The following is a 25,030-nucleotide window of genomic DNA, read 5'->3' as shown; positions in this document are numbered from 1 at the left end:
GTTTTCCACTCGGAAAACGCAATTTCATCCATCGCCAAAACTTTCAGCTGGGGCCGGGTTAACAATGAAGAAGCGATCTGGGGCAAAAAGTGGGATAATAAAGCCTACTTGGCAGGCCGTAGTTTCAAATGGAGGGGGGAGGGGACGGGTTCTCTCTCGTCCTTAATAACAATCGAACAAATCACCAAGTTCCTAATTGACTCAATAATAATTATCTAAAGGAACATTGAGCATAAAACACTAGCATGCAGATTTAGCCAAGACTAAAACCGAAGCATCCCTTTTTAAAATACTTTTAATTAATTAAAACCAAAAAATAATACTTAAATGATTTTAAAACAAAAACAAAAACATTGTAAATCAAGTTTGATCAAAGTAATATCTTCGGAAAAGAATTCTTTCCGTACGTATGCATCAGGAGCCGACCCCCGGCCCCCAGAAGCCCCCGAAACCACCCCTCCCCCCCCGGCGCATGCGCGGCAAGCTTGTTCGAAAGGGTGGGGAAAGGGGTGAATTCGGGCACGCAGAGACGCGGCTTTCCTCTTCTTTTTGGAATAACAATCGAGCAAATCACGAAGAAGTTAATTTATTTGATTTTATTAGTATACAGAAATGTATAATTCTATTATAGACATCTGCTTGATTATATTCTAGTTGGGGTTTTTTCCTCTGCAAAAGTGGCGTTTCCGTCCAACCTTATCTGAAAGAAAAACAAGGGTTAAATGATAATCGATAATCGATACCATAGTTAAAAGTGAAGCAATGTAATAGAATATAGAATCATTTTCTTAGTGTGTAAACGGTCATTACAAGTAAACGTCAAGCTTAGTGGCCTAAACGCGTTACAGTATACACTCAGTGAACTGAAACAAGACGACAAAATAATAATAATACAATTGCAATTTACTGGAATATAGAGCACTTAATTTCCGTTTCTCCTTTTCAATACATAATGTACCTCCCAAGTGTCCGTTGTCTGTTTCAGTAGTGTCCTTTGTCTTGCTCCATGTAAGGTGATCCGAGACAGTCTTGGATCCTGGATTCCACGCTTTGGATTCCAGATTTTAGGTAGTGGATTCCAGTTTTTGTCAGTGGAACCTGGTTTCTGAATTCCAATCGCTTGTGGGATTCCCTATTCCTTGAGCTGTATTTTCGCATTCCAAGACCCAGGATTCCGGATTCCACAAGCAAAAATTTCCCGTATTCTCTTACATGGGGCGAATTGTCCGTCCTAGGTTCAGTTTATATTGAATAAAAATTGTCCTTGGTAGAAGGATTACCCGCCTACCCGAGCTACAATGGGCATGCCAACTTCCTACATTTCTTTACAAAACTTTACGAAACAGTTTTTTGAGTGTTGGCCATTTCAAATCATTCAGAATTTTCGTGACAGTTCCGGGAGTGGTGCCATAAACAATTAGAGCAAAGCTCAGGCAAGATGAACGCTTGCTAAAGTTGACTAGGTTAGGAGGGTGAGAGGGTGACCCTCTATCCCGAGGGCTATCTCGAGAGAACTTTTGTTAGTAACGGGGTCTTAGTGACGTGTTCGTCTTACAAGGAGGTGTCCGTTATAATAAGAGAGCAGTTGTTGGTTGTGGTCTTACTAGAGCAAAACTGGCGAAGAAAGTTTAGAACCAGATGGGTCCGAAACCACATGACAGTAAAAACCGTGCAAAGCTGGTCGTACAACGCCAAAATTAACTTTGCGAGAAATAAACGCTACACCGATAAAACCTTTCGGTCTTAGCGGTTGACAGCTGTTTTGTCATTTTTGTGGCTCATCAGAACGGCGTGACAAACATTTAGAAAAGCTCTGCTGGGAAAATACCCGCACAATTAAAAAAAGCCCTAGCATTAGACTCGGTCACACCTACCGAATCACGCCATATCACGAGAATCCGAGAGGGCCTTCCTTCTACGGCATAATCGTTTGCGGTCCTTTGCAGTTAATGTTCAGTTGTTCCATAACCACGCCCTTCATAGCTTATATAGAAGAGAACCCCCAGAATACTACCCTAAAAATTCTAGCTAAGAAAGTTATAAGTCGTCACGTGTGAGTTTGAATTTCTTCTCATACCTTAAACCCGCTCTACCATTTCGAAGCTGTTATTCGTATTCATAAAAGTAGCAGCAGACCAAGCCTGCTGGACATGATCCCTCAACTTGGAAGTATGCCCCGACTTCAGCTATCTCACCCTGACAGTTGGCATAACTGGAACACGTGTCTGAACAGGCCGCTGCAGCACGCTTTTCGTATCCATACATCAAACCTGTTTAAAATTGCACCAAAAAGAGGGATCGTTACAATTGACCACTCCAGAAATACCATAACATACCATAATGCTCTTTGTTTGTCACCCAAAAATTCTGCATAAGCATTGTCTTCATTTTCTCCGCCTTGGGAGTTAAAATGGCCCCAAGAGAAACTGAAAACAATGCTTATGCAAAATTTTGGGGTGACAAACAAAGAGCATTATGGTATGTTATGGCATTTTCTGGAGTGGTCAATATAGAGGAGAAGTGTGACGTCAAGTTACCAGGGTAGCAAAAAGGGAGCTAAAGCAACGGCGACGCTGTTAGTTGTCCCTTTGATAAACGGTCGCTGCCATTTTTAAGACACTTAGAAACTTCATTTGACCTGTTATTGAGAGTGTTTCCATTGAGCTGAGAAAGAAAATCGCATATCAGGGTGGACTCCGGACCTCGAACCCGGACCTCTCGTATCCTAAGACATCATACAATGATAACATAATTAAGGTTTTTTTTACTCATTACCCATACTGCTTTTTTGACGTTCCCGTTGCCGTCGCAGTCGTAGTTTCGTAACCCTATCAAGAAACACTTACTTTTGAAGAAGAATTGGGGGTTGGCGGGGGGAGGTCGTAATTTAAATTTAAGTTGTTACTGCTGGGCCCAGTTGTTCGAAGGCCGATCAGCGCCCACCGGGTTAAATTTATTCCGGGTTTCTTTAGTCTTAAATTCAAAAGCATTTTCACGGATAATGTTCTCGTTATATTTAAGAGCATCCAATCATCAACTTGTTGACAAAAATGAATTTACTGAATTTACTAAACATAGTTTTGAACATCCAGGCCCTTGTTGTCAGTCGCATTTACGGTAGTATCCAGTCCAGAAGCGAACATATAAAGAGAGGCTGGGAAAAAGTATCCTCCTTCGTAGCCATTTTTTGGAATGTTACCCAACGTTACTTTTCAGGGAGTGCTGCATGGCATGGCATCCTGAAATGGGCTCCGAAGAAGACAATCTGGGGGAGAAAAGGGGGAGCGAGGTTGCCAATGCATGAATCCCAACAAACCTCGGCAGCTGTACGGTATCATATTGTCAGTCTGCGATGCGATAATCCCTTTAGCCCAAATCGTGTATCTGAATCATTGGATGATGCAATTCTAGAGCTCTGATTGGCTTAGCCATCATGGTATATGAGCATTATACCATGCCCTCCAAATATGGTAACTGTACGCGTCTGCTCAAAATTAAAAACAAGCTGAAATCGGTTGTTTTTACAAATAAAGTCGAGGAGAATTCTCGATATTTTGTGGGGCGTTCTTATTAAAAAAAAAAAAACAACTACATAACTCCTCTCGTGCTTGTTGGATATTAGATGATTATAGCTTATATCCAACGTGCACTTGTGGAATAATTGCTAATTATTTATATTGACTACTTAATTTCGCTACCTTACCTCTTTGGAATAGCTTCGCGAAAGGATTCATCATTCCGCGAGGTTTGCATATGGCGAGTGAAACCATTGCCAAGAGAAAGCAAGCGATCAGCAGTTTTGCAGCCATTTTTTTTCTAGAAATAACAAACAAAATCGAAAGAAAATTGTAACGCATTCAGCCACTTATACACCTCCCAAAATTTTTGGTGGACGGCCTTCCCTCCATAATCGTCCAGCGTCAGAGTCGAGGGACGGGTGGGCTTTGTGGCTGAAAGAATAAGTATAACCTTTCGTTGTTCCATTATTCCTCCACAAAAGGGCTTTTTTTAATTTTTTTTTTCTTCTCAATTTTTTTTATCCCTACTCCATTATTCCTCTTATTCCTCCTCAGCCCTTCAGCCTCCTAGTCAGAACTCCTACAGAGGGCTACTTGCCAGTCCCTTCTCATAGAAATGTGGAGGAAACTTGGACCGAATATAAGCAAAGACCAACATCTTGTGATGACGGAACAAAGTTTCGAGAAACCAAGCCTTATTTACGCAGCCGTTTATATCTTGGCCAGGATAAAGTTTAATTTTATTTCTTTTTGTTCATTTGGAAGGGCGTTTTCTCGTTGGGGCGATAATACTGATTTGCAAAAACACGCGATTTTGTCCGTTGATTTTCTGAGTGATTTCCAAGTTCGACTAGAAGCATTACTGGATTATGAGTGTTTTTATTAAATTGTAAATATATATACTGATAGCGGCCTCTCTTTGGCTGTCTGTTCGTTTTTTTTTTTTGTCTGTATCTTTTAAAGAGCTTTGAACCGCAATAGATTCAGTGAAGTGGTGAGCTATATGGACTACTTGAAATGATTCAGAAATTCAACCAGGCCATTCTGGTTCGATATGTTCTTAAATGAAATACCAAAAAGGATCAAGCCTTCATAAATTATGTTTTGACGAACGAAAAAATTTTCACCCGACCTCGGCGACTGAAACAACCTACATTTAAGACTCTTAAAAGCTTACATTTTTAGGTCAGCCATATTAAAATTAATGAAAATTGAATTTAAAAGAGGCATTTCTTAAGGTAACCACAGTGTTCATTTCGGACTGATGTAAATTCAAGATGCTACATTACAAAAGACAGTCACCCCAAGTTGCAAGGTCCAAGTTTTTCACATAAGCTTGCTTGTACTGCCGGGCGTATGTTGTTTAAGGAGGACTGGAAGATTTGAAAAATCATTCATTTTGGCAGGAAAATCTATATTGACCACCAGCGCGCCGCAAGTCGTACAATGTACAACCAGAATTCTCCAACTTTAAATTCAACAATTTCAAAACTGATACTGACTTCTCTTTTTCAGTCAAACATTTTGATTTAACTAGCAATTCTAAACTCTATTCACTTTCAATTACTCCCAAGGGGTTTCGAAAACACAATACCCCCCTTAGAAATGTAGCATGGTTTCGCTTATCAAAGTGAAACTACTTTGTTTCTCTTTTGTCGAAATAGAATCCAGGACTAAAATGATAGGTCAACTTTTTAAATTCTGTGAAAGGTTTGAAGCCAGGAGTCATTTCATAAGTCGTTGAGTATGATAGTCCGGGTGAACGGACGGTGACTGAACTTCTGTTTAAACTTTTGAAATATGGAAGTTTCCAAATGACCTTTTCCCCAAAGAAATCCAGTTTGAATCGGGCATTGAATCGAAATAATGGAGATTTCAGCCGGGCTGTAAACGTCTTCCAAAATCGAAAAAGAAACTGACACGGACTTAGAGCAGCTCGAAAATTTTTCCAAATTGATTTTGGTGAGTTATTTTACAACCCGCCACGTTTTTACAGGTAAAAATTTATATCTGATTGTTTTTTTTTCGATTTTTGATTTCCCTCTGAGTCATCTCAGATCAGTTTGAACTGCAAAACACTACAATGTTTTAGCAAACACATATCTATAAAAAAAAACTTCCCTGCACACAGCAAAAATTAACATTTGCCCTCTTTATAAATATATTCTATATGAAGAATTGTTATACAAACCACCAACGAGAGCTAAATCGGGAGTGCCAGTCAAGAGCGATGAAAACGAACTCAGTGATATAAAAAATACCACATGAAATTGGTTTCAACCTCTATTCTCCATCTGTATTTATACAAAATCGCTTCCCGCATACTTTAATTAATCCTTTTAAATGCATACGGGTTTCACTTCCTAGATTTTATCACCTTACAATTTCGACACGCTGGAAGCATTTTAAAGGTTTTTTTTCAGTTGTCTTGCATTTTCTTCTTTCCTGGGAAAGTAAATTGGCTCTTTGGTAAACAACAATTTTAATTTTAGTGCAACAAAATCAGTTACATTAGACTCAGCGCTAAACGTTTCTCCCTAAAGACAAGACAAGCTAAGTGTTCTTCGCTGGTTCGAACCAATTATTACTGATTCCAATTGATTAAAAAGCAAAAACGTTCTGTTTTCGATTTTCGGAAATGTATCTTTTGAGGTCAGAGTGCTTAATCCTTTAATTTCCCTGAGGATCGCTCTTTATAGACTTTCTCCGCAAATGCCATTCTTTATCTGGCTCCCTTACTCAAATAAATGAATTAGGGCACATCATAATTTTTTTTGTTTGAGTTCGCAAAAACAACAGAATCATCCGACATTTAAAGTAATTTCCTCTTTGGACCTTTCTATCTTTTTTCCTTATCAAAAAATACCAAACAAAGTTGATATCACGACATTAATATCATGATAAGAACAATAAATAGTTCTATTACAATCACGCAAGGTGAATGCGAAAGGTTCGTTTAAACGCATTCGTTATCCATTGCTAGATGATGCAGGATTAGTTTAAGCGGGTCAAGAAGTTTTACAGTGCCACGAGCACAACACGGGCTACCCAACATGAATCACCCAGTCACAGGTTGCGTTCTAAACAAAGGACTCCAACTTTGGCAACTTTAACCACTCAAAAACGAATCAGCATATCTTTAAAAATCATGGCGTCGGTGTGTCCCTGGTTGAGTTCGTTGAGGCCCTGTGCAGCAAGTCTTTCCCATAGTACAAAACCGCCATGCTGTATAGGCCACTTGCACATCTCACATAATGCACCTTATTTGCCCCCACCCCCCTCCCCCCAAAAAAAGATGGCATAAGAATTGTTTTCAATTTCTCTTGGGACGGCTATAATACCCAGGAGAAATGAAAAACAATGGTTATGCAATTTTTTTTTTTTGTGGGGGGGGGGCAGATAAGGTGCATCATGGGAGATGTGCAAGAGGCGTAGTGTAAGAGACACCCTGGGACAAGACAAAGAAAATTATCATTTTAGATGATGTGATCCGTTTGTCTTGTCCCAATGCGTATCTTGCTCTCCAGCGTGGCAATTTTGCACCACGTAAATGACCAGCTCCAAAGGGCCTTCTTTTTATTGCAACTCATTGCAACCTGTCGTAACATCATCAGAAGTACCCAGCACCATACAGCCGGGTGTTCAAATGGGTCCACTATGTGGCATCTAACATGTGCAGCAGGAGTTTGGTTTAACAGTTAAGTTATTTTTTATCCAATTTGACTTAAAGTGAAGGTTAGAGTAAAACAAAGAAATACCAGTACAATTCAGTGTTTGTTCATTTACTGAATTTTGTTTAATTTTACAATCTAATATTGACTCAGATCAAGAAGTTTAAAGCTGTTTTCTTTGGTGTGCGTCAATATTTAGGTCTTCGTCACCTGTGCAAAGAAACAGAAGGTCATAAGAAGGTGGAATATGATCGTTAGGATAGGTCCCCGATTTTCATTACTAACAGTTTCATTAAACGACAAAGGGAAACACGAATGAAACATCATTGTGTCATTACCATGGTCTATAACCACAACTCCCGACCAATGAGTGTGAAAGAAATCACTTAGTTATAGCTTATTAAATCACGGTCCTAACAAGCCTTGATCCCGTTTCATTGCGCTTAGTTATGAGAATATATTTTTTTATCATCATGATCATGGGTAACTATGCCGATACACGAGTATTGCACCAAACGAAAAGAAGAAAACTGTTTATTAAAACTGATATTACGCTCGATAATATTGTAACTACATATCGTCAAATTAGAGACGTTAAGACTGTAAGACGAGGACGACTACGAGGACAACAGCCAGCGTCATTTTGGCGGGAAAACGTGATAGCCATCGTCATCCTCAACACGGGTTTTAGCGAGAATGTCGTGGAAACAAGATGTAAGGATAATGTAAGAAGTTTTATTAGTTTGCAATAAGGAGAGGACTTAACCTTAATTCTTCAATAAAAAATACTGCGTTAACTTTCCTGGTAAAAAAAAGTTAAAATGAAGCTTCCCGGTTTTTTCTTTTTTTTTTTTTGAGAATATGCGAATACTTCAAGTTCAATCTTGTTCTCGTGGTCGCCCTCTTAAGTCAAAATGCCGTTTATGTATCAGTAATAAACATAAAATTACATAAAACTCTAACATAATTAAAAACAATGCTTATGAAAAATTTTGGAGGGATAGCAAAGTAAAGTAGTCGTATCATGGTATTTTTGAAGAAGGTCTATTGGAGGTTATGCTTTGTAGTTTCACAAAACTTTACTGGTGTAAAAAACGATGTAAAATTGCTTTATAATTACCTCACTCGTCGATACTATATTTATAATAATAACAGCACACCAGTCCTGAAGGACAACGTCCGTAAACAAAGAAATATTCTCCGTAAGCATCAAATCCCTGGCAGTTGGAATAAGTCGAGCAGAAGTCTGTGCAGCGTGCAATGGCTCGCTTGTCTGCTCCTTTCGTAATTTCTACACAATAGGTCAATAGCAAGAGAGAATAAGACAGAATAGTTATTCTCTTTAGGTCAAAAGCTGATGACTATTATTAGTACTTACCAAATCAGCAGATAGCAATTTTCAGGCGTTTATGTTAGCTCCCATTTTGCTCCATGTACGATAATCTTGATTCCGAATTCCGGTAAATTAATTTTTTGCTTCATGGTATCTGGAATCCAAGAAAGCCTTGGATTTCCTTATATGGGGCGACCCAAACCGGCGTCAGTCTTTTTTCGCGCCAGTTTCATATTAGACGAAATAAATTATAAATTTAAGGGACGAAAAAAGCAACTGTACCAACAATTACCTGAAAAGCGAGGAAATTTGGCTTGACGGTGTTATTTGGCGGCTAGAAAATTGTCTTCCTACTAACTTCTCAAAAAAAACATGAAAAATTCAATTGACAAAATCCTGGAAATATTTACAAACACTGCCTGATTCAAGACTTTTGTAACTTTATCCAGCTGATTTGGTAAATACTAAGCAATACCTCGAAGCTTTTAGTCTCGGTGAATATCCACCACCATAATAATTCACCTCCCACCTTCTTTTCGGGAAGGTCAGAAATTAGGCTTTTGTTCTTCAACCATTCAGACCATTTGTTTAGTCACTCTTTATTTCATTTTTGCCAAAATTGGATGCAATAAAAACTACAGTAACTATAATATAACAATATTTTTTGTGAAAGGTTTTAACCTTGGAGTCATTTTATAAGTAGGTTGAGCATGATCGTCCGAATGAGCGTAGTCCTGAGTAGGACTGTTGTTGACAGTGACTGGCGTTTTCACAACGTACCTGCATGGTAGTCATCCTCAGAGTCAAATTGAGTTGTATCACGTCAGTTGACTGTATACAACTCTGGTTATTGACATGGTTGGTCAATTGAGTCGTGATGATATTGTTACCCGCCAACTCCTCCTAAGGGTACGGAAAAACGGGCAACAAAAAACGTGCAACTTGTTTTGCAACATTGCTGCAAAACTAGGTGAATAGCGATGTTGCGTTTTACCACCCATCTCAAACCTGTCTTGCAACAAATCAGGTTGTTAACAGGTTTGAACGTGGGTGGCAAAACGCGCAACATCGCTATTCAACTCGTTTTAAAGCAATGTTGCAAAACAAGTTGCACGTTTTTTGTTGCCCGTTTTTCCGTACGTTTAACCTATACTTGTACGAAACAACAAAAGCAGCAGGCAAAACGCTTCCTAGTATACGGCTCAAATTCTTTTGGGGTGATCTTTAAATGAATGATAGCCTGTTCCAAGCGTTCAGATAGTGGAGAGCGATGCGAAGTAAAGAAAGCGATAAAAAGTCGCTTTTATTTTTTTCGCGCTCCTTTTCACTTCGCACCGCTCCCCACTATCTGAACGCCTGGAACAAGCTAAATGAATGAATGAGGAGCGTTTTTGGAAATATCACACTGAAACGGCAAAGAAATATTAAACCTAAAAAGGATAAACTAAGGGGAGAATAAGTTTATAACAAAAAAGGAAAAGTACGTAACTTTTTATCCTTTTCTGAGACTGAAATAGTTTTTTTTTGTCATATATCTCTGCATGAAGATTCTACGGTTTACACACTCCTGAGAAAATGACTCAGGGATCGTGAGTTATTTTTTAAGAAAGGAAAGTCTGCCATATTCAAAATCTCTTTTCAATATAGTTCTGATTTTAGTGTTTATGACTTAATTCTTAGATGATGAACAGCAGTTTTAACTAGTTTTTTATTTACCAACTCACCTCTCCTGAAAAAGTTCTGCAGAGTATTCATTCGAGGTTTACATGTGGTAATTGTGACCAAAGCTAGCAAAAGGTAGACGTACAGCAGTTTTCCGCCCATCTTTATTTTCAACTGAATGCAAAAGAAAAACGATAGAATGAGAGCAGGGAAGAGAGGATAAAGTTTTATCCTCCCTTGGGGCAAGTTATAGAACACTGAGTCAAAAGGTCAAGATTTAACTCACGCTTAACAATGTTCACAGTGATCGAAGAGTTTGATCAATCTGGCACTGTGTTCTTGAGTTTGTTATGCTGAACAATGTGATTCCGGCACTGAATTTGTGCTTGATCAAATAGGTTGCGAAAAAATTATGATCGCATGGTTAGAATTTTACCTAGACCTTAAATATTAATACTCTTTCTTTCAACGAGCAAGGTTTTTTCAGTCGTTCAGTGTTTTTTCTTTGCTGTTGACAGCTTTAGGTTTTTGGACGTGAAGTCTTCCTGTGCGATTGTTGCCCCACCCACCGTGAGACTGTATTCACGTATTATGGGACGGAGTAAATCAACCCATTTCAAGATTATTTTTCGGATTCCAATAAAAGGCAACAAATTTAAATGACTCCCTTTTCATAGTTAGTTTCCTATGGGAAAGCGGCAAAGAATTATTTTATAGGTTGAATAACATTTCATGTGGCAGCGTTCTAATTGCTTCGTTACTGAGGATCTAGAGAAGGAAGATCTTTAGTTTAAAAGGCCGCAAACAGTAAAGTTGAAGGTGGCCAACTTTCCTCCTGTCTATCTTTGCTAAGGGCAAAAAATGCCCATCTTGAGAGCTAGCGTCCTTAAAATATGTATATACTATTAACGCAGCACATGGCGATCGTTATCGGTCGAAACGTCGACAAAACAAATAAATCAAACCTCTTTAGAATCTCTGTTGAGCAATTGGGTCGAAAGCCAGTCCAGAAAATATGCACGGTGAAAAACAAAAACTGAATGTTGCTACTCTCGAGTATTAATACAAAAACTCATTCTTCGAAATAAATACTCGCATTTTTAGCAGTTTTTAGCACCTTTATTTCTAACTCAATACCGACTCTTTCAACAATTGGAAAAATTCTATGCTACGTCTTTTGACGATGAAACTCCCCTCTAAAGAATATATTCTTTCCTTGAATTAAAACTTGTGTTGACAAAAACCTTGGGCCTACAATATCCCATCGTTTTGTAAACAAGAAAAGCAACGTTTTTCGTTTTATTTTCAAGGGTAATATCTTTATTCCCTACGGAGGTTGTGATAAGACTATAAATCATTTCTTATTTTCTATTATAAAAAATTAACAATTTCGCACAACTGATTCGTAAGGCGATAGTGTTTCAATTTTGACCAAATTTCTTTAAATTGCATGTGACAGCTGATGCCGCGCTTATGATAAAACTTATTTTATTTAAGTTTTCGTTTCAGTTCACGCATGGCCGCAAGCCCATCCGGCATTTAAATAAATTAGTTTTTTTCTTCCTTTGTGTCAAATCAAAAACTCAAAAAATAAAACAAAAATTCCTCACGCAATTGAAAGCAAAAACTTTTCTCGAAGTCATCAAAATTACCAATTTGTATCAAATGCCAACCTATTAAATGTTAAGTATCCAAAGACACTTACTCCTTAATTGCGCACCTTGCATTGAATATAAAATTTTGATTGGCTCGTTACTAAATACGATTTAAGGGTGTTTTGAGTTAATGAAAATTACTAAAACTCCCCAATGACTAGTTTATTATAGCTGCGATTTCATTTATATAATAAACAACCTATGAACCAAAACAAAAATTAAAAATACACTAAGGCGCAGCGATAAGAAAACGGATTTAGCATATTAACCTTTATCGAACGAAGACAAACAGAGGGGACCATGGGGAGGAAGGGGGGGGAGGATGTAACACAAAAATACCATTTTCATTTCATTAAATTTCTGTTTTGAAGGGTGTTCCTTTTAACAGCAAGTTCTTTATCAAAATATTCAATATAGCACTATATCCACCGTAATTTGCACTTGAATTTTATGGTAAGTTGAGTATAACAAGGAGATTTCTTCAAAGAAAAATTATATCATATGGGCGTCGTTTTCTAAATTTTCACCAATTATTTGATCCATTGATCAAGGCCTTAAAATCACCATGTTAAACAGTAAGTAGCAGATTAAGTTAACTGAGCTGGTCTAGTGTGATATGCTGGTCTAGTATACCAACCCTGATGTCTTCACGACTTTTCTAGATCCTTGAAACATGGTAAAAGGCCTGAAGAGGTTTTTTTGAGATCAATGGGCGAGTACCAGAGTAACTCAGAGTAATATTACCATACCACGTTCTATTTAAGCGAGAAACGTTTTCTGTGTTTGCATATAGCCTAATATAATCACAAGAGATGGTTACATAAGATCCTTGTGCCGTGCTTTGATGTAATAATGACCGCCTTTTTCTAGTTTAGTGTTAGCAATATGGTCTTTCACTGTATATTTCTCGGGAAAAAGGCGATCATTATTACATCAAAACACGGCACAAGGATCTTTTTTCCCATTACAATCTTATTCTAAGAAAACTTTATGAAAAAATGTCCCGAAAAGCGCTCGAAAATACAAACGAATTGTGCTCATGCCCCCTGGGCATCCTATAATACTCCTTAAATCAAATTAATTCAATATGGCCGCCGTATCGGTAAAAAGGTCTATTTTGTAAAAATTTGACATTCATTTTCTCGGGCTCCCATGGGAAATTTTCTTTTGTGTTATTAGAGATGACTAATAACATCTTTAAAAAATGTAAAAAGAATACAATATGCTTTAAATTATTCAGGTACAAAGTTTTTGTCCACTGAGAATTAAAATTAGTCAATTTCCTGGTGGATTCCGTCTTAATCTAACGCAATAAGAATGACAATAGCATGATTAGTGTAATCATCTATCACATGAGCTCTACATTGAAGTGTTTTAATTTGGGGTGTTATATGAAAGAGCCATTGCAAAAACTGAATAGTGTAGGAAACTTACAATATATAGATATAATTAAACCCGTGATCGGTACGTTATTACGCTGCAGGTTGCGTAGAGATCAGTGTTTGAGGTGGGATTGTGAAGGAACACCTGTTCAGTTTTAAGTACGTTACTTGGCAATTAAAATTCGTCATGATCATGACTTGTGATGTTTATATCATTACAAGTCCTTACCGGCTTAATGCCCAGATAAGTTCAGATAGGTTAGCGATGCTTAAACCTTAAATCGAAAAAAACACTACATTAATTTCTAGGGTACAGTTTCAGAATTTTTTTGAGAGAATAAAATGAATGAATCAAATTTTTAAAAAAATCCATCTTTTGAGGTCAAATTTGCTGAGGAAAAGGAACCAGATTAAATCTATTTCTACAAGAAAAATTATCTTCAAAATTTTTTCCGCTTGAAGTAACCTCCTAGATTTCTTTCTTATTGTTTCGACTTATAACTGAGTTGCACTACGTTTTCAATATGACTGACGCAGAGGCCGAGTGGTTAAGATATCTTAGAATTAAACTGAAAACCTACAAGGTTTGCTCTCCTATGGACTAAATTTCCAGGGGGGTGTTTCCTTGAACATTGTTTTAATTTTCATTTGAAGAAATATGCTTAAAGGGATTTCTTAAGCCAACCAGTACATATAACTATCCGTTTTAAAGGGTCGCCGACCATAACAATCGATTCAGTGACATGAACTCTGTCAAGGAAATTTTGACACCACTTTTGAGTTATAGTCAAACAACCATGCATAGATAGATGTATTAATTTTTGTGCAACTAGCAAAAAAACTGGTAAAACTATGATTAAATATGCCTGTTGCCTTTCGTTCCGCTTGACAAATGAGTAACTTGAAAAATCATTGGGTTCATAGACAAGTCATTTTCCAGTGATCCTCGAAACAAACCAAAACAGAAATAAACAAACAAACCGAACTCACTTTTGATCGACAGAAGTTACTTTCTATTCTAAATTTTACTGATAAGTTAAACAAACCTGGTTTTGTAGGCTGTTCTGCCTCGTACGCTGCCTCTGTTACTGTTTTGGTAATTGCTAAACGCCGTATTCTCTCACCTCTTCATCAATAAATTCATCGCCAATATAATGACTTTCCGGGCAGATTTTATCTTTGAATTGGAAATACAGGCACATTTCCTTGAGGCGACAAAGTTACTTTGGACAGGTGGCACACACAATCATATGCAAGTAGAATGACCCTTGAACTGAAGAAATACAACCTTACCTAAATCAGAGCAAAACTGAAAGCTTTAAGGACCTAAAACAAAATATGTAGACCACGTTAAATCCGTTTCAGGTATTACGAATGCCATTCATTCAACTGGGTTTCAGTACTTATAAAAGCCTTGCTCCGCCGGTCAATCTCGCCACTAGCGCGTGAGAGCCCCAAAAGAGCCAAGCAAAAAAAGAAAAATTTATAATAGTATGTTCACTGGGATTCTCGAATCTCAGTTATCAAAAAAAAATTGTGATTTCTTAACTATCCATGAAAATTCAGTCCATTTTTCAGCTATCAGTTAGTTTAGAATGATGGATCTCAGCGGTCACTAGAAGAGTTTCATTTCTCAGCTGAAGACAAAATTTTGACTTTTCAGTCTCAACTGCCACTTGCACCCCATAGCCTTTTCAGTTTTTTTTTTTGTTTTTTTTTGTACTGTCAATTTTGTCTATACTTTGCATTGTAGATTTTAAAACCATTAAAACTAAAACTGTAAATGCAAATATTGCGGGTAAAAACAGCCTTCCGAAAGGAAATTTTCAAAACTGTCATAAAATATTTCCTTAAGCATTACAGGGCTCAAATCTCCTTTTAATTCATAACAGACAATTTGAGCCCTTAAATGCGTAAGAAAAAGATTACACGACAGTTTAAAAAATTTAGAATTTTCAAGGATTTATATGAAAAACCAAGCAAGCGTGACTGGGTTGGGAAAGTTGTTTTTCTCATACAAATGCTTCTAACTTTCAGCAGTCGTTGCAAACACTACTATTTACCTTATTTTAATGTGCTCTTTCAGCAAATGTTTCAAAAGCGAACTGTTTTCGTGTTTACCGAAAGTTGATCACGTGATCAAGTCATGCAAAGAGCCTGTTAGAGTAAGGTATCTTCTTCATTCTGATTGGTTAAAAACTTGAGTTATCCTACGCAGTGAAGAATACAGGGGCACCCAACGGCAATTTGCGGAAAATATCTGTTCGGAAGACGATTTGAGATCTATAATTTTCGGAACATTTGTTGTAAAATTTCTTGCTTTCCTGCCTCTCCTAGGATTTTCGAACATCTACAAAATGGTATAATTACCCATTTTTAACGAATTTTTACCCTAAAAAAGGCCACCTAGAATTTTCGGGAGCCTTTTCCCGGCTGAAATTTTGGAAAAGGTAAGTTTTGATCCCTATAATTTTCGGATCACTAGACTTTCAGCTAGGAAATCCGAACAGATGAAAAGTTTTTAGGGGATAAAAATATGCCTATGTCTACCGTTTAAATACTAAAATACGTTCAACAATGCTATGTTTAAGTGGTTTTGAACTATATTCTCGTTGGGTGCCCCTGAAGCGGTGTCAGGTAGGTTTTCCATTTATTTTTTTCAAGATTGTGGGTTCTTTAAGGGTAGCTGGAGTGTCTGGCATTTCACATTTACTTCGACTATCATGACAGCACTACGTAATAGCTGTTCACGTGAAGTTACACGAGACTGACTTTAGGATAAACTACGGTTGACACCTGCAAGCATAATACTCCCTTTATTTACAATGTCCTCAGCTTAATTATTCCACCTTATTGCATTCAAAACCATCTGATTACCTATATATAAGACGTACTGCAGAGAACCATTCGTTTCTGATTAGAAAAAAGGTGTGCAATTATTTCCAAATTGTCACAACTGACTCCTTTGATAATATTGATCATTACGTCATTTATATTCCAAATTTTAAAAGATCTGAAGATAGTTAAGGATATCCGCGTGAAACTGAAGGCTTTTCGATCGTAAAAGGTATCGAATTGAAGGTTTCTATGTAATTTGACCAGCAGCCGATGCAGTTCAAGGTCTTACACAGATTTCCAAAAGCAGCTGAACTGCCTGGGGGTGCCTGAAAGTGGTACCTTTTTCATGCTTCAGGTATATGAAACTGGGTAGGGATTTCACCACTTGAAGTATGTAAGAAAGTAGGGAAATCTGTCATTTGGGTCTGTAAAAATACCCGAAAGGGCTAACAGATGCATTTTATGGCTGTAAAAAAGTCTGGAAAACGTTCTGGTTTTGTGGTTTCAGTTATTCTTATTTAAAAGACAATAGTGTATTTACAGTAGCTAAAAGGGATTCAAAGTTCTAGATTGGATATGTGAAAGGGGTACTATTTATCGATAGATGGTATGCGAGAAAACATGCATGATACATTAAAGAGTAAGAGGTTGGACCTCGGAGCTTAGCCTCCCCGTATAAAAATTTGTTGAGTACACCCTTGGGCTAAACGGCCCTACGAATATTTAAAAAGTTGAGTTTTACTCGCTCAATTAATTGTTAAGATATACACATTCTCTTGATTTGTTAAATGTAATATAAAAGTGTCGCCGCCTTTTCGCGTAAAATTATCCGTGAGTAAGTAGCTTCTAATGATGTTTTTAAATGTCTCAAATATCATTCAGTCATGAAAGTTTAAGAGCTTTAAAAACATCACTCGTCAACATACATCAGTCCAATTTTACTCGAGTTCAGCCTAATTTCTAAAACTGAAAATTTTCCTCTTGTTCACTTAACCCCATGCAATTTAAACTGTTTATTCAGCAGATCGCACAAGATGCCCAAAGTTCGTTGACATTAGAGACCTCTAGATTCTCAGACGAGTACGACTACGAGTAAGAGATTTTCTCAGTACTAAGTAGTTCTCAAGCGTGAACCAGCGTCATTTTGGCGGGAAAATGTGGTAGCCCTCGTCATTCTACTACGAGTTTTAGCGCGAATGTCGTGCTGGCGAAAACAAGATAACAAATGTTAGAAGTTTTATCATTTTCCGATCGGGAAAGCGCATAACCTCCTTCACATTAGATAACAGTACTGACTTTTCTAGTGAAATATGATAAACTAAAGCTTTCCAGGAAGTCTATATTTTAAATTTAAGTCAAACCGCGTACTCGTAGTCGTCCAGGTCTCTATTGTCAAGTAAAAGCAAGAGTTCAAATTTCATCATGACTCCCTTCTATTTTTTCGTAAAGTCTATTCTACAGCGCTGGACAGCGCGCAATGGCTCGTGCAGACCATCAAGAGCCTGGTATAAAATATGGCCAATGTTAGTCACTAAAGAAACTTTCCCATGAGCCATTTGTAACATTCGTGTTGTGATCTACACGCCAGAGTATAGTGAAATAACTTCTAAAGGTTTTCACTGTACTGAGACATAAATTATTAACATTACTTAAATTTAAAGCATTTTATAAATAACTTAATCTACACAACGATTACTAACGTGCATCTCCGTGATGATTACACTGTAATTACAACTAGAAACTTCATTTCCTCTGACAAAACAAGAATAATCTATTGTTGCTCCTTTGTCCTTGAGCTGATACCATATAAAGCATATCAAAGAACGACAGCTCATTTCCCCGACTTTCCATTTCTCCTTTTACTCTTTCCCTTATGTTTTCTGCCTTTTTTGGCCCTGTTGTAGATTGTACAGTGGATTTTGAAAGTACTGCAATCGGATACATTCGTGGGCCTCTCGTTCTGCCCCACACAAATACGAGTGCATGCCTCGAGACCACTGCAAGATGAATTGTTGTTGGCGTTTTGTCTCCTCTTCATCTGCCTTAAAAATTTGTTGAATGGTCCCCCGCGGCGCTGTCTGTTTCTTCTAGGGAGGGCATGCTGTGGTCTCGGTGAACTTGCATTGGTAGCTTGGGTAGTTGGGGCTACTGTGGTGATATTGGTGGAGTTTTTTGAAGCTGGGTGAGAGTAAGAGAGAACTACGTCAAACGTTTGTTATATAATTATAGTTTATGTCATGTTTTCAAAAGAATACTGAAGTTAGCTGGGAAAATTTCATATCCCAATATGACAAAACTAGCCAAGAGCGTTCTGAATTTATATAATTTAATTTTTTAATATTAAATTTAAAGCAGTGTCAATGCTGTATTTGTAGCAATAGGCCTGGCTGGTAGAACAGGGCCGGGTTGTTCAAAGCTGGGTTAAGATAACCCAGGGTTAGTGCGAAATTTGAAATCAGATTTGAAAGCTTAAAAAGTAAATTCATTTTTATTCTTTCCGTCAACAGGTTGATGATTGGATACTCTTAAGAACAACAGAGAAAATTATCCGAGAAAATGCTTTTGAACAAAGAAAAAGAAAGCCGGGTTAAATTTAACCCTGGGTTAAGCGCTAATCGGCCTTCGAACAACTGGGCCCAGGTGTTACTATTAGCACACATTTCACAAAGACATTGTCGGACGTCATTATACTTACTGCCGTTGGTACTTGTGTTTTCCTCGTGGAGTGGATCCTCGGTCAAAAAGCGATAAACGTTAGCTCCGCGACAAAGACTGCTGACAGCATCATCCCAGGAATATTCGCTACGCGACTTCCCTCCGTGGGCTGAATTCTAGAGAGGAAATTGATGAATCAGTTTAAGATTTGTATTTGAGGCCTGTTTACATGGATGTGGGGGAGCCCTGAGGTGGGCTAGGCGGGTTACCCCACCTTGGTTGAGAGGATTGCCCGGTCTTCCCTGCCTCGGCGGGTCACTACAACTATTATGTAAAAAAGATCAAATTAATCTGAGAAATTATATGGACAGGTGGGTTACCCCACCTAAGAGGATGACTTCACCAATCCGGCGTCCCCGACTTCCATATAAATAGGACCGTAGTAAATTGGAGTCTTCTGCTCTTTGACTATTGTTTTTTCATCCTTCTTCTTTTTCTTCCTTTGTTTCCTCAATAAATGAGAAAACGAAACAAAAGAAGAATGGACTCCAAACTGAGTCGGCGTTTTGCTGACTCTCCTTTACTAACCCATTATCAACCAGTCACAATTAAGTGAATTGTGGTCGTGAGTTGAGCCATCTGAATCACAATGGTAACACCACACAATGCCTCGCGCTATGGCAGCACTTAACTCATGCGCATAACCGAATTGCTTGCACGCGTTTCAGTGTGACAGGCGTTTGAATGGGAGCCTCCTTTAGGGAGAGGGGAAAGTGAAAGCGTTGACAGTGCCTCACATGTTGGTTTGCACATAGTTATCGAATGCCAGTGCCCCTTTAATTTCCAACGGCAGTAACTGACGTGAGAATTAAATGAAGCCAGGATCTAAGAACTTTTACCATCAATACTCTTTCAGAAGCACTTACCATAGGATGTTCAAAAACTGGCTCTATTTTCCGGTTGGCCTAAAACAGAATTAACCCAAATGTTAGTGAATTTGTTATTACATGTAGAAATAATAGAATTACTCGCAGGCTATCTAAAACAGAGTCAATAGCGCTGGCATAGCGTGGGTATTGTCATTAGCATCGACCTTTCCAATAGCATTGCGCTTGTCATTGTTACTGCCAGTGTCAATGTCATTGTTATTGTCACTATCCCAGATACTGCCTTTGCCCCTGTCAATGCCATTGTCTTTGTTATTGTCATTGTTGTTGATTCTAACTGTGGGTAGCATATTGATTTTTCCAACCCAAAAGTGGAGCTCCTGTTAAATATCAATGTTATAAAGAGTAGTGGAGGAATGAGCCGCTCGGGAGGTCTCTCCTAATTGATTGCAGGAAAAAATGACATGTCATTCTTCCAATTGGGTCAGGGAAACCACCATTGGAGACTTCTCTTCTTAGCAGCTCCTACATGACCCTTTATAAACGTCAAACTGGAACAAACAAATCATCACCACTAAAAAAGAACAATAAGCTTGTGGCCACTATCCTAAAGAAAATACTCCCTTGGGAGAGAAATCTGTTTGAAAAGAAGATGTATACTCTCAATGGGTATTGTACCTGGGCCCGCCCACAAGATACCCATTTTGACAGCTTTCAGCCAACACTGATATGGATGGCGTATATCACTTTATAAAAGAAAGCAAATCCTTACTCTAACCCTATTCTTCTTTTATGTCTGGGAAAATGTGACTAAAAATAAATGGAGGGAGTGGACGGAAGGTCGCACGGAGGCTGAGGTGACATACCAACATTTGTCGGATTTATAGGTTACCAATTTTTCTTAGCACGCTCGTAACAAACCAGCTCAGAAGAAATATTCAATGTTTTGAATAGTTCAGTTAAGTTGCTTCGGTGCTTTAGCTGCTTGAATAATACCGTTTGATTTTCAAACTTATACAACAGGCCGTAAAGTAGACGTAACTTATCACCACTGACCCATAAAACTTCGTAATTGCCTAGTTTTCACTCGGTTTTTAACTAACTTTTTCAGACTCAATCAGTGTTAAATCAGTGAAAGATGAGCTCATTGAGGCGCACATCAACTCTAATAAAGTGTATTTTTTATGCATTTCTTTATGAGACCGGTGGTGCTTCCACGAACACCTATTTCCAATTACCGAAATGTCAGAGAATCTGAAGCCTTATATCTATTTTTTTTTTAAAAATATATTTATATTTTCGGAATATGCTAGAACAATCACAACAGAGTCTCATTTCACTTGCAATAGCTAGTTCTTCTTTGATAGGAAGAAGAATGCCTGCATACATATTGTCATATGTTGTTTAAAAGTGATTAGAACACTTCAGTGGGTAATTCGAAAAACAGTACTATGATTAATCACCTGAGTCGTTTTTGACGAAGTTGGGCTTTTGAATCAACTCATTGACCGACTGAAAGACCCTTTTATATTCAATTACTTTGTTATAATCTCTCAATTTTTTATTGTGATTGCATTTCCAGATTGATCACACTCACTGATTAGGATTTCATATGGCCAGTTACGAGTATCTAGACGGACATGGTCGCATGACTGAGCAACACAACGTTTTTCCTATGAAGAAATGGCACTGGTTTCATTACGAAAGCAAATCAAAAGCTACTCTATAAATATATCCTAGCGCAATTAAAGCGATGATGAACTCAAAACTGTTAACAGCGGGGTTTTAGCATTTCAGCAAATACACTTTGTTTTCGAAAGGGAAACTGGTGAAGATATGATAGTCGCGGTCGTTGTGAACATTCCGCTCACTTCGTTTCGTGTTACGGTTTATCATCCTTTCTGGTGCAACGGATACGCAGTTGAAAAGAACGATTAGATACCATGTCGTCAACAAGAACATTAATAATGATTTTAAGGTCAACTAATAAAACCCTAATCTAGAGGGCTTCTTTCCAGAAAAAAACTGGGCGTTGTTGCAATCAGCTGAAAATTGTAATACGTTGGTGAAAACAAACTCATTAAGGGCAAGTCAATGCTTGGCTTGTTAGGGGCCCAGCAAGATAAAAATTGTTTGCCTTTGGCAAAAACAGGCCGTTGTAATTTCGCTGAATCTCTGAATTTCGATCTCGCTGAATTTTTCGGGAAATGAATTTTTTTTGTGACTTTGTTGATATTACTATAGGTAATTGAAACGCCGCGACGAGACTAGTAGAAGTTTCTAAATGAGGTAGAGATGGTTAGTTTATACTGAAGAAGGGTTTTTGTCGTAGCTGCATAATTGCACGTTCACTTATCCGCGGTGAAAATGGGAGGAAAATAATCAAACTATCACGTGATGGCACGTGAACGGCTGTCTGTAAGTAATATCGAATCCAATACATAAAAATTGGAATTCATACATTCTGGTCAATGTTAGGTACGTCGCGTAGAATTCCGGGTCCATTGAGGTCGACAGCGATGAAGATCAACCAGAAAAATCACAGGAAAACTTCAATAAACGTCAACTCCACCGTTAGGTGTCTCGCTCACCACTCCATGGTCGGCAATTTTCATTACTAACCCGGGGTACCTAATGACCTCTATCTATTTTGTTCACCAAACTAGTGGACGTTCTTCGCCCGCCAGAGAATTTTATAAAAAGACCGAACGAAGATTTATTTAAAGATGGACTCTCTAAAACAGGGTGCGAACTCAGGCGCTTTAGTAATAAGGAAAGTGTGAGGCCAAAGCACACGGCCATCCTTAAGAGTGCCTCACACAAGGGTCACCCAAGGAAGGTCTCCAAATAGGGACCTAAATAGTGGAGAAGTGAACTGGCTTTTCACTCACAGAATTGGCTCAAGTCAACGATATTTCAAAATTTTATTTTTTTAAAATGCTGAGAACCTAACAGCACCATAGGAAAGTACTGATGAGAAGAAGAGGTTTTATTGGGTCACGTCATAGGATTACGTTCACAGACTTAAAGGGTATCACTCATTCTGGGAGTGGAAGTGTTAAGCCTAAAATATCAAGATTTCAGTGACATTTTCACTTTAGGGTTGCCAAACTCTGAACTGCTCTATGGAATTTTACCATGTCTGATTTCATGCTTGAGGAGGTGTTTAATACGGTAAGTATAGTAATGCCCTTTCCTCACGTGACGATTCCATTGCAGGTGAACTTTATTTATCCATCTGTCAACACCGACTTGAAGTCAATTTATCTCTCAGTGGTGCACTTAAAATTGTCATTTCATAGTAGTTAGCTGAAAGCTGTCTGATTAAATACATGGAGTCCTTGGATATGTTTATGGTACTACAATGATCTCGGAATTCGGAGCAGTTGATACAGGTCAGAGTGTCAGAGACAAGAAATTTTTGAGAATCTTTAATTAAATACTTGAAGCAATATTCCTTCCTGCATGTTTCCAATGAGATGGAAGTGGTTTCAGAGTAGTTTAGACCCGCTAGATTCCACCCAAGACGTTTTAATGCGAATTAAAAAGTGTTCAGCTCGGGAACATTGCTATTAAATTTTTAGAAGGAAGAAGTCAAAAGAAGGGCTTCCGAAAAAAATCAATGCCATTAATGTGATCTTAAAATCATGCGGAAAAGGTCTTCAAATTTCTTTTACTGGTGTACATCACCTCGGTATTCCTTGCTTTCGTTATGGAGTCAAACGTGGCGCATTGCACGATTGGCGAATTCAGAAAAGCTTAATAGTCTGAAAGATCTCAACGATGGGTTTTAAAGGAACCTTTCTTTTAAAGACCAGCATAGTTGACTGTAATCTAATAAATCGGTTTAAGTCATAGTAATCCATGTATATAATTAGAACTTGTGGTTTAGATGCAATGATACCGATGTAATATAGTTACGGGCAAGGTCCTGTGTCGATTTGCCGAGTGGTTTCATGAAAGGGTCAACAAGAAATCCCGCCTTGATTAATTCCTGCTTTGCTTGACAATGTTTGACAGGAAATTATACTTCTACTCTCAGGGATAGAAAACATCTCTAATGGAAGAGTAATTTTGTCGCCAGCCCAATTCAAACGACCGTTCGCGACATCTTCTCTTTAAAGTAAAGCGAACCTTCCACGTAACAGTTCAGTGATGCACGCATGAAAGTTTGGTAAAACAAGCTCATCGTTGTTGGAAACACCTCAAGTGAAAGGAAACGCAAGAGAGGAGGGAAATGCTGCGTAAGCAAAATCAAGAACGAGAATCGGGGGCTGAATACGCACCAAAAGTTACCCTTGTGCAATTCGTGGTAAAGCTATCTATACACGACAAAAAGTTCTACCCATAGGACACACACTAAAGCGCGCTTGTTTTGCTTACCTGTAGTCCACTGAAGAGCAGATTCCACAGAGCGCAGTTGTTGAGACTTGAGTGCTCCAGATCTGGGGTATCTTCCACAAAGCAAACGGGAACCCTTGAACACGTTTCCACCTTCAAGCAGGCAAACGACTAAAAACGTTTAAAAAAAATAAGAATTGAACGCATCTAAGCTTCATGATGCTACAGCAAAAGACACCAATTGTCAAGTCTGATTTTGCAGAAAATAAATTGACAGTTTTTATAGCTCGTACCTTGGTGAGATCGAAAAACGCTTGCAGCTCCAAAATGTTCTTTCTCGAGCTTCCTGACCCATTCCTTTGGCATAGTTGTTGGAGTGTTTCCAGTGTTTCTCGGTCTCTAAGTGGATTTTTTCCCTTTCCTCGATCCCTTCTCTTCTTTACCCTAGCTTTCCCTACACTTGCGCAACAAGCTAAGACAAACAAAAGGACAAGAGCTATGACGATTCTCTGCCAGGATGCCATTTTGTAAGGGCGGTTATTAGCCTGTTAGGTTGATGCGACTTGGAAGAAGACACATCCCACAACTGACGATTGGAGATCAGAGGAAGATTTTATGCCGCATTCACAGACGACCCAGGTCAATCACGTCAATCTTTCTAATGACAATGTCATCTTCAAAAGATATTAAATATCTATTTGGGCTTCGTTGCGAGATATGTCCGGATTCCGTCCTAAACTGAAGGGGGCCATTTTGCTTAAGCCGACCCAAAGGTACGTAAGTCCGGCTGATTTCTTTGTCGCTAGCACCACCTTTTTACTGAGACAGTGCTAATCCTTTTACTGGTCGTTCAAGTCTCATTTCGCTCCCGTGTATTTAAAAGCTATAGGAGAAAACAAAAACAATTTCATGTCAAGAGGTTAAATACCGAGGCAGTGAAAACATAGGTAGCACAGTCGCTGAAGATGAAAGAGCTCGTTAGCAAATCCTTCTCCGGCGGAAACTTCTCAATTGGGGTGAAATTTCTGCCCAGGGGATCCTTCAGAGATTTGTCGGATTTCAAACAAAATATGAGACGCTGCTTGCAT

The 25,030-nt window shown here is 38.3% G+C and overlaps 1 protein-coding gene and 2 long non-coding RNA genes across 3 annotated transcripts; all 3 read right to left on the bottom strand.

Annotated features, from left to right (window-relative positions):
- Positions 1 to 581: 581 nt before the first annotated feature.
- On the bottom strand, positions 582 to 5,831 carry LOC140941498 (uncharacterized). The gene is made up of 4 exons (XR_012166470.1): positions 5,710 to 5,831; positions 3,704 to 3,816; positions 2,078 to 2,270; positions 582 to 700 (listed from the first exon to the last, which is right to left on the bottom strand). It is a non-coding gene; the product is annotated as an uncharacterized lncRNA (long non-coding RNA).
- A 1,442-nt stretch (positions 5,832 to 7,273) lies between these two features.
- Positions 7,274 to 14,366, bottom strand: LOC140940086 (uncharacterized). Its single transcript, XR_012166297.1, has 4 exons — positions 14,268 to 14,366; positions 10,247 to 10,358; positions 8,310 to 8,480; positions 7,274 to 7,399 (listed from the first exon to the last, which is right to left on the bottom strand). It is a non-coding gene; the product is annotated as an uncharacterized lncRNA (long non-coding RNA).
- A 1,655-nt stretch (positions 14,367 to 16,021) lies between these two features.
- LOC140940151 (uncharacterized) lies at positions 16,022 to 24,579 on the bottom strand. Its single transcript, XM_073389050.1, has 5 exons — positions 24,236 to 24,579; positions 23,985 to 24,113; positions 19,641 to 19,679; positions 18,755 to 18,890; positions 16,022 to 18,237 (listed from the first exon to the last, which is right to left on the bottom strand). Exons 1-5 carry the CDS (start codon positions 24,464 to 24,466, stop codon positions 17,891 to 17,893), a joined length of 882 nt encoding a protein of 293 aa, XP_073245151.1. The 5' UTR covers positions 24,467 to 24,579; the 3' UTR covers positions 16,022 to 17,890.
- Between the last annotated feature and the right edge of the window lie 451 nt (positions 24,580 to 25,030).

This window comes from Porites lutea, chromosome 6 (assembly GCF_958299795.1).
Source record: "Porites lutea chromosome 6, jaPorLute2.1, whole genome shotgun sequence".
NCBI classification, from domain to species: domain Eukaryota; kingdom Metazoa; phylum Cnidaria; class Anthozoa; order Scleractinia; family Poritidae; genus Porites; species Porites lutea.
The sequence above is the reverse complement of the archived record's forward strand: the minus strand, read 5'-3'. Positions and strand labels throughout refer to the sequence as shown.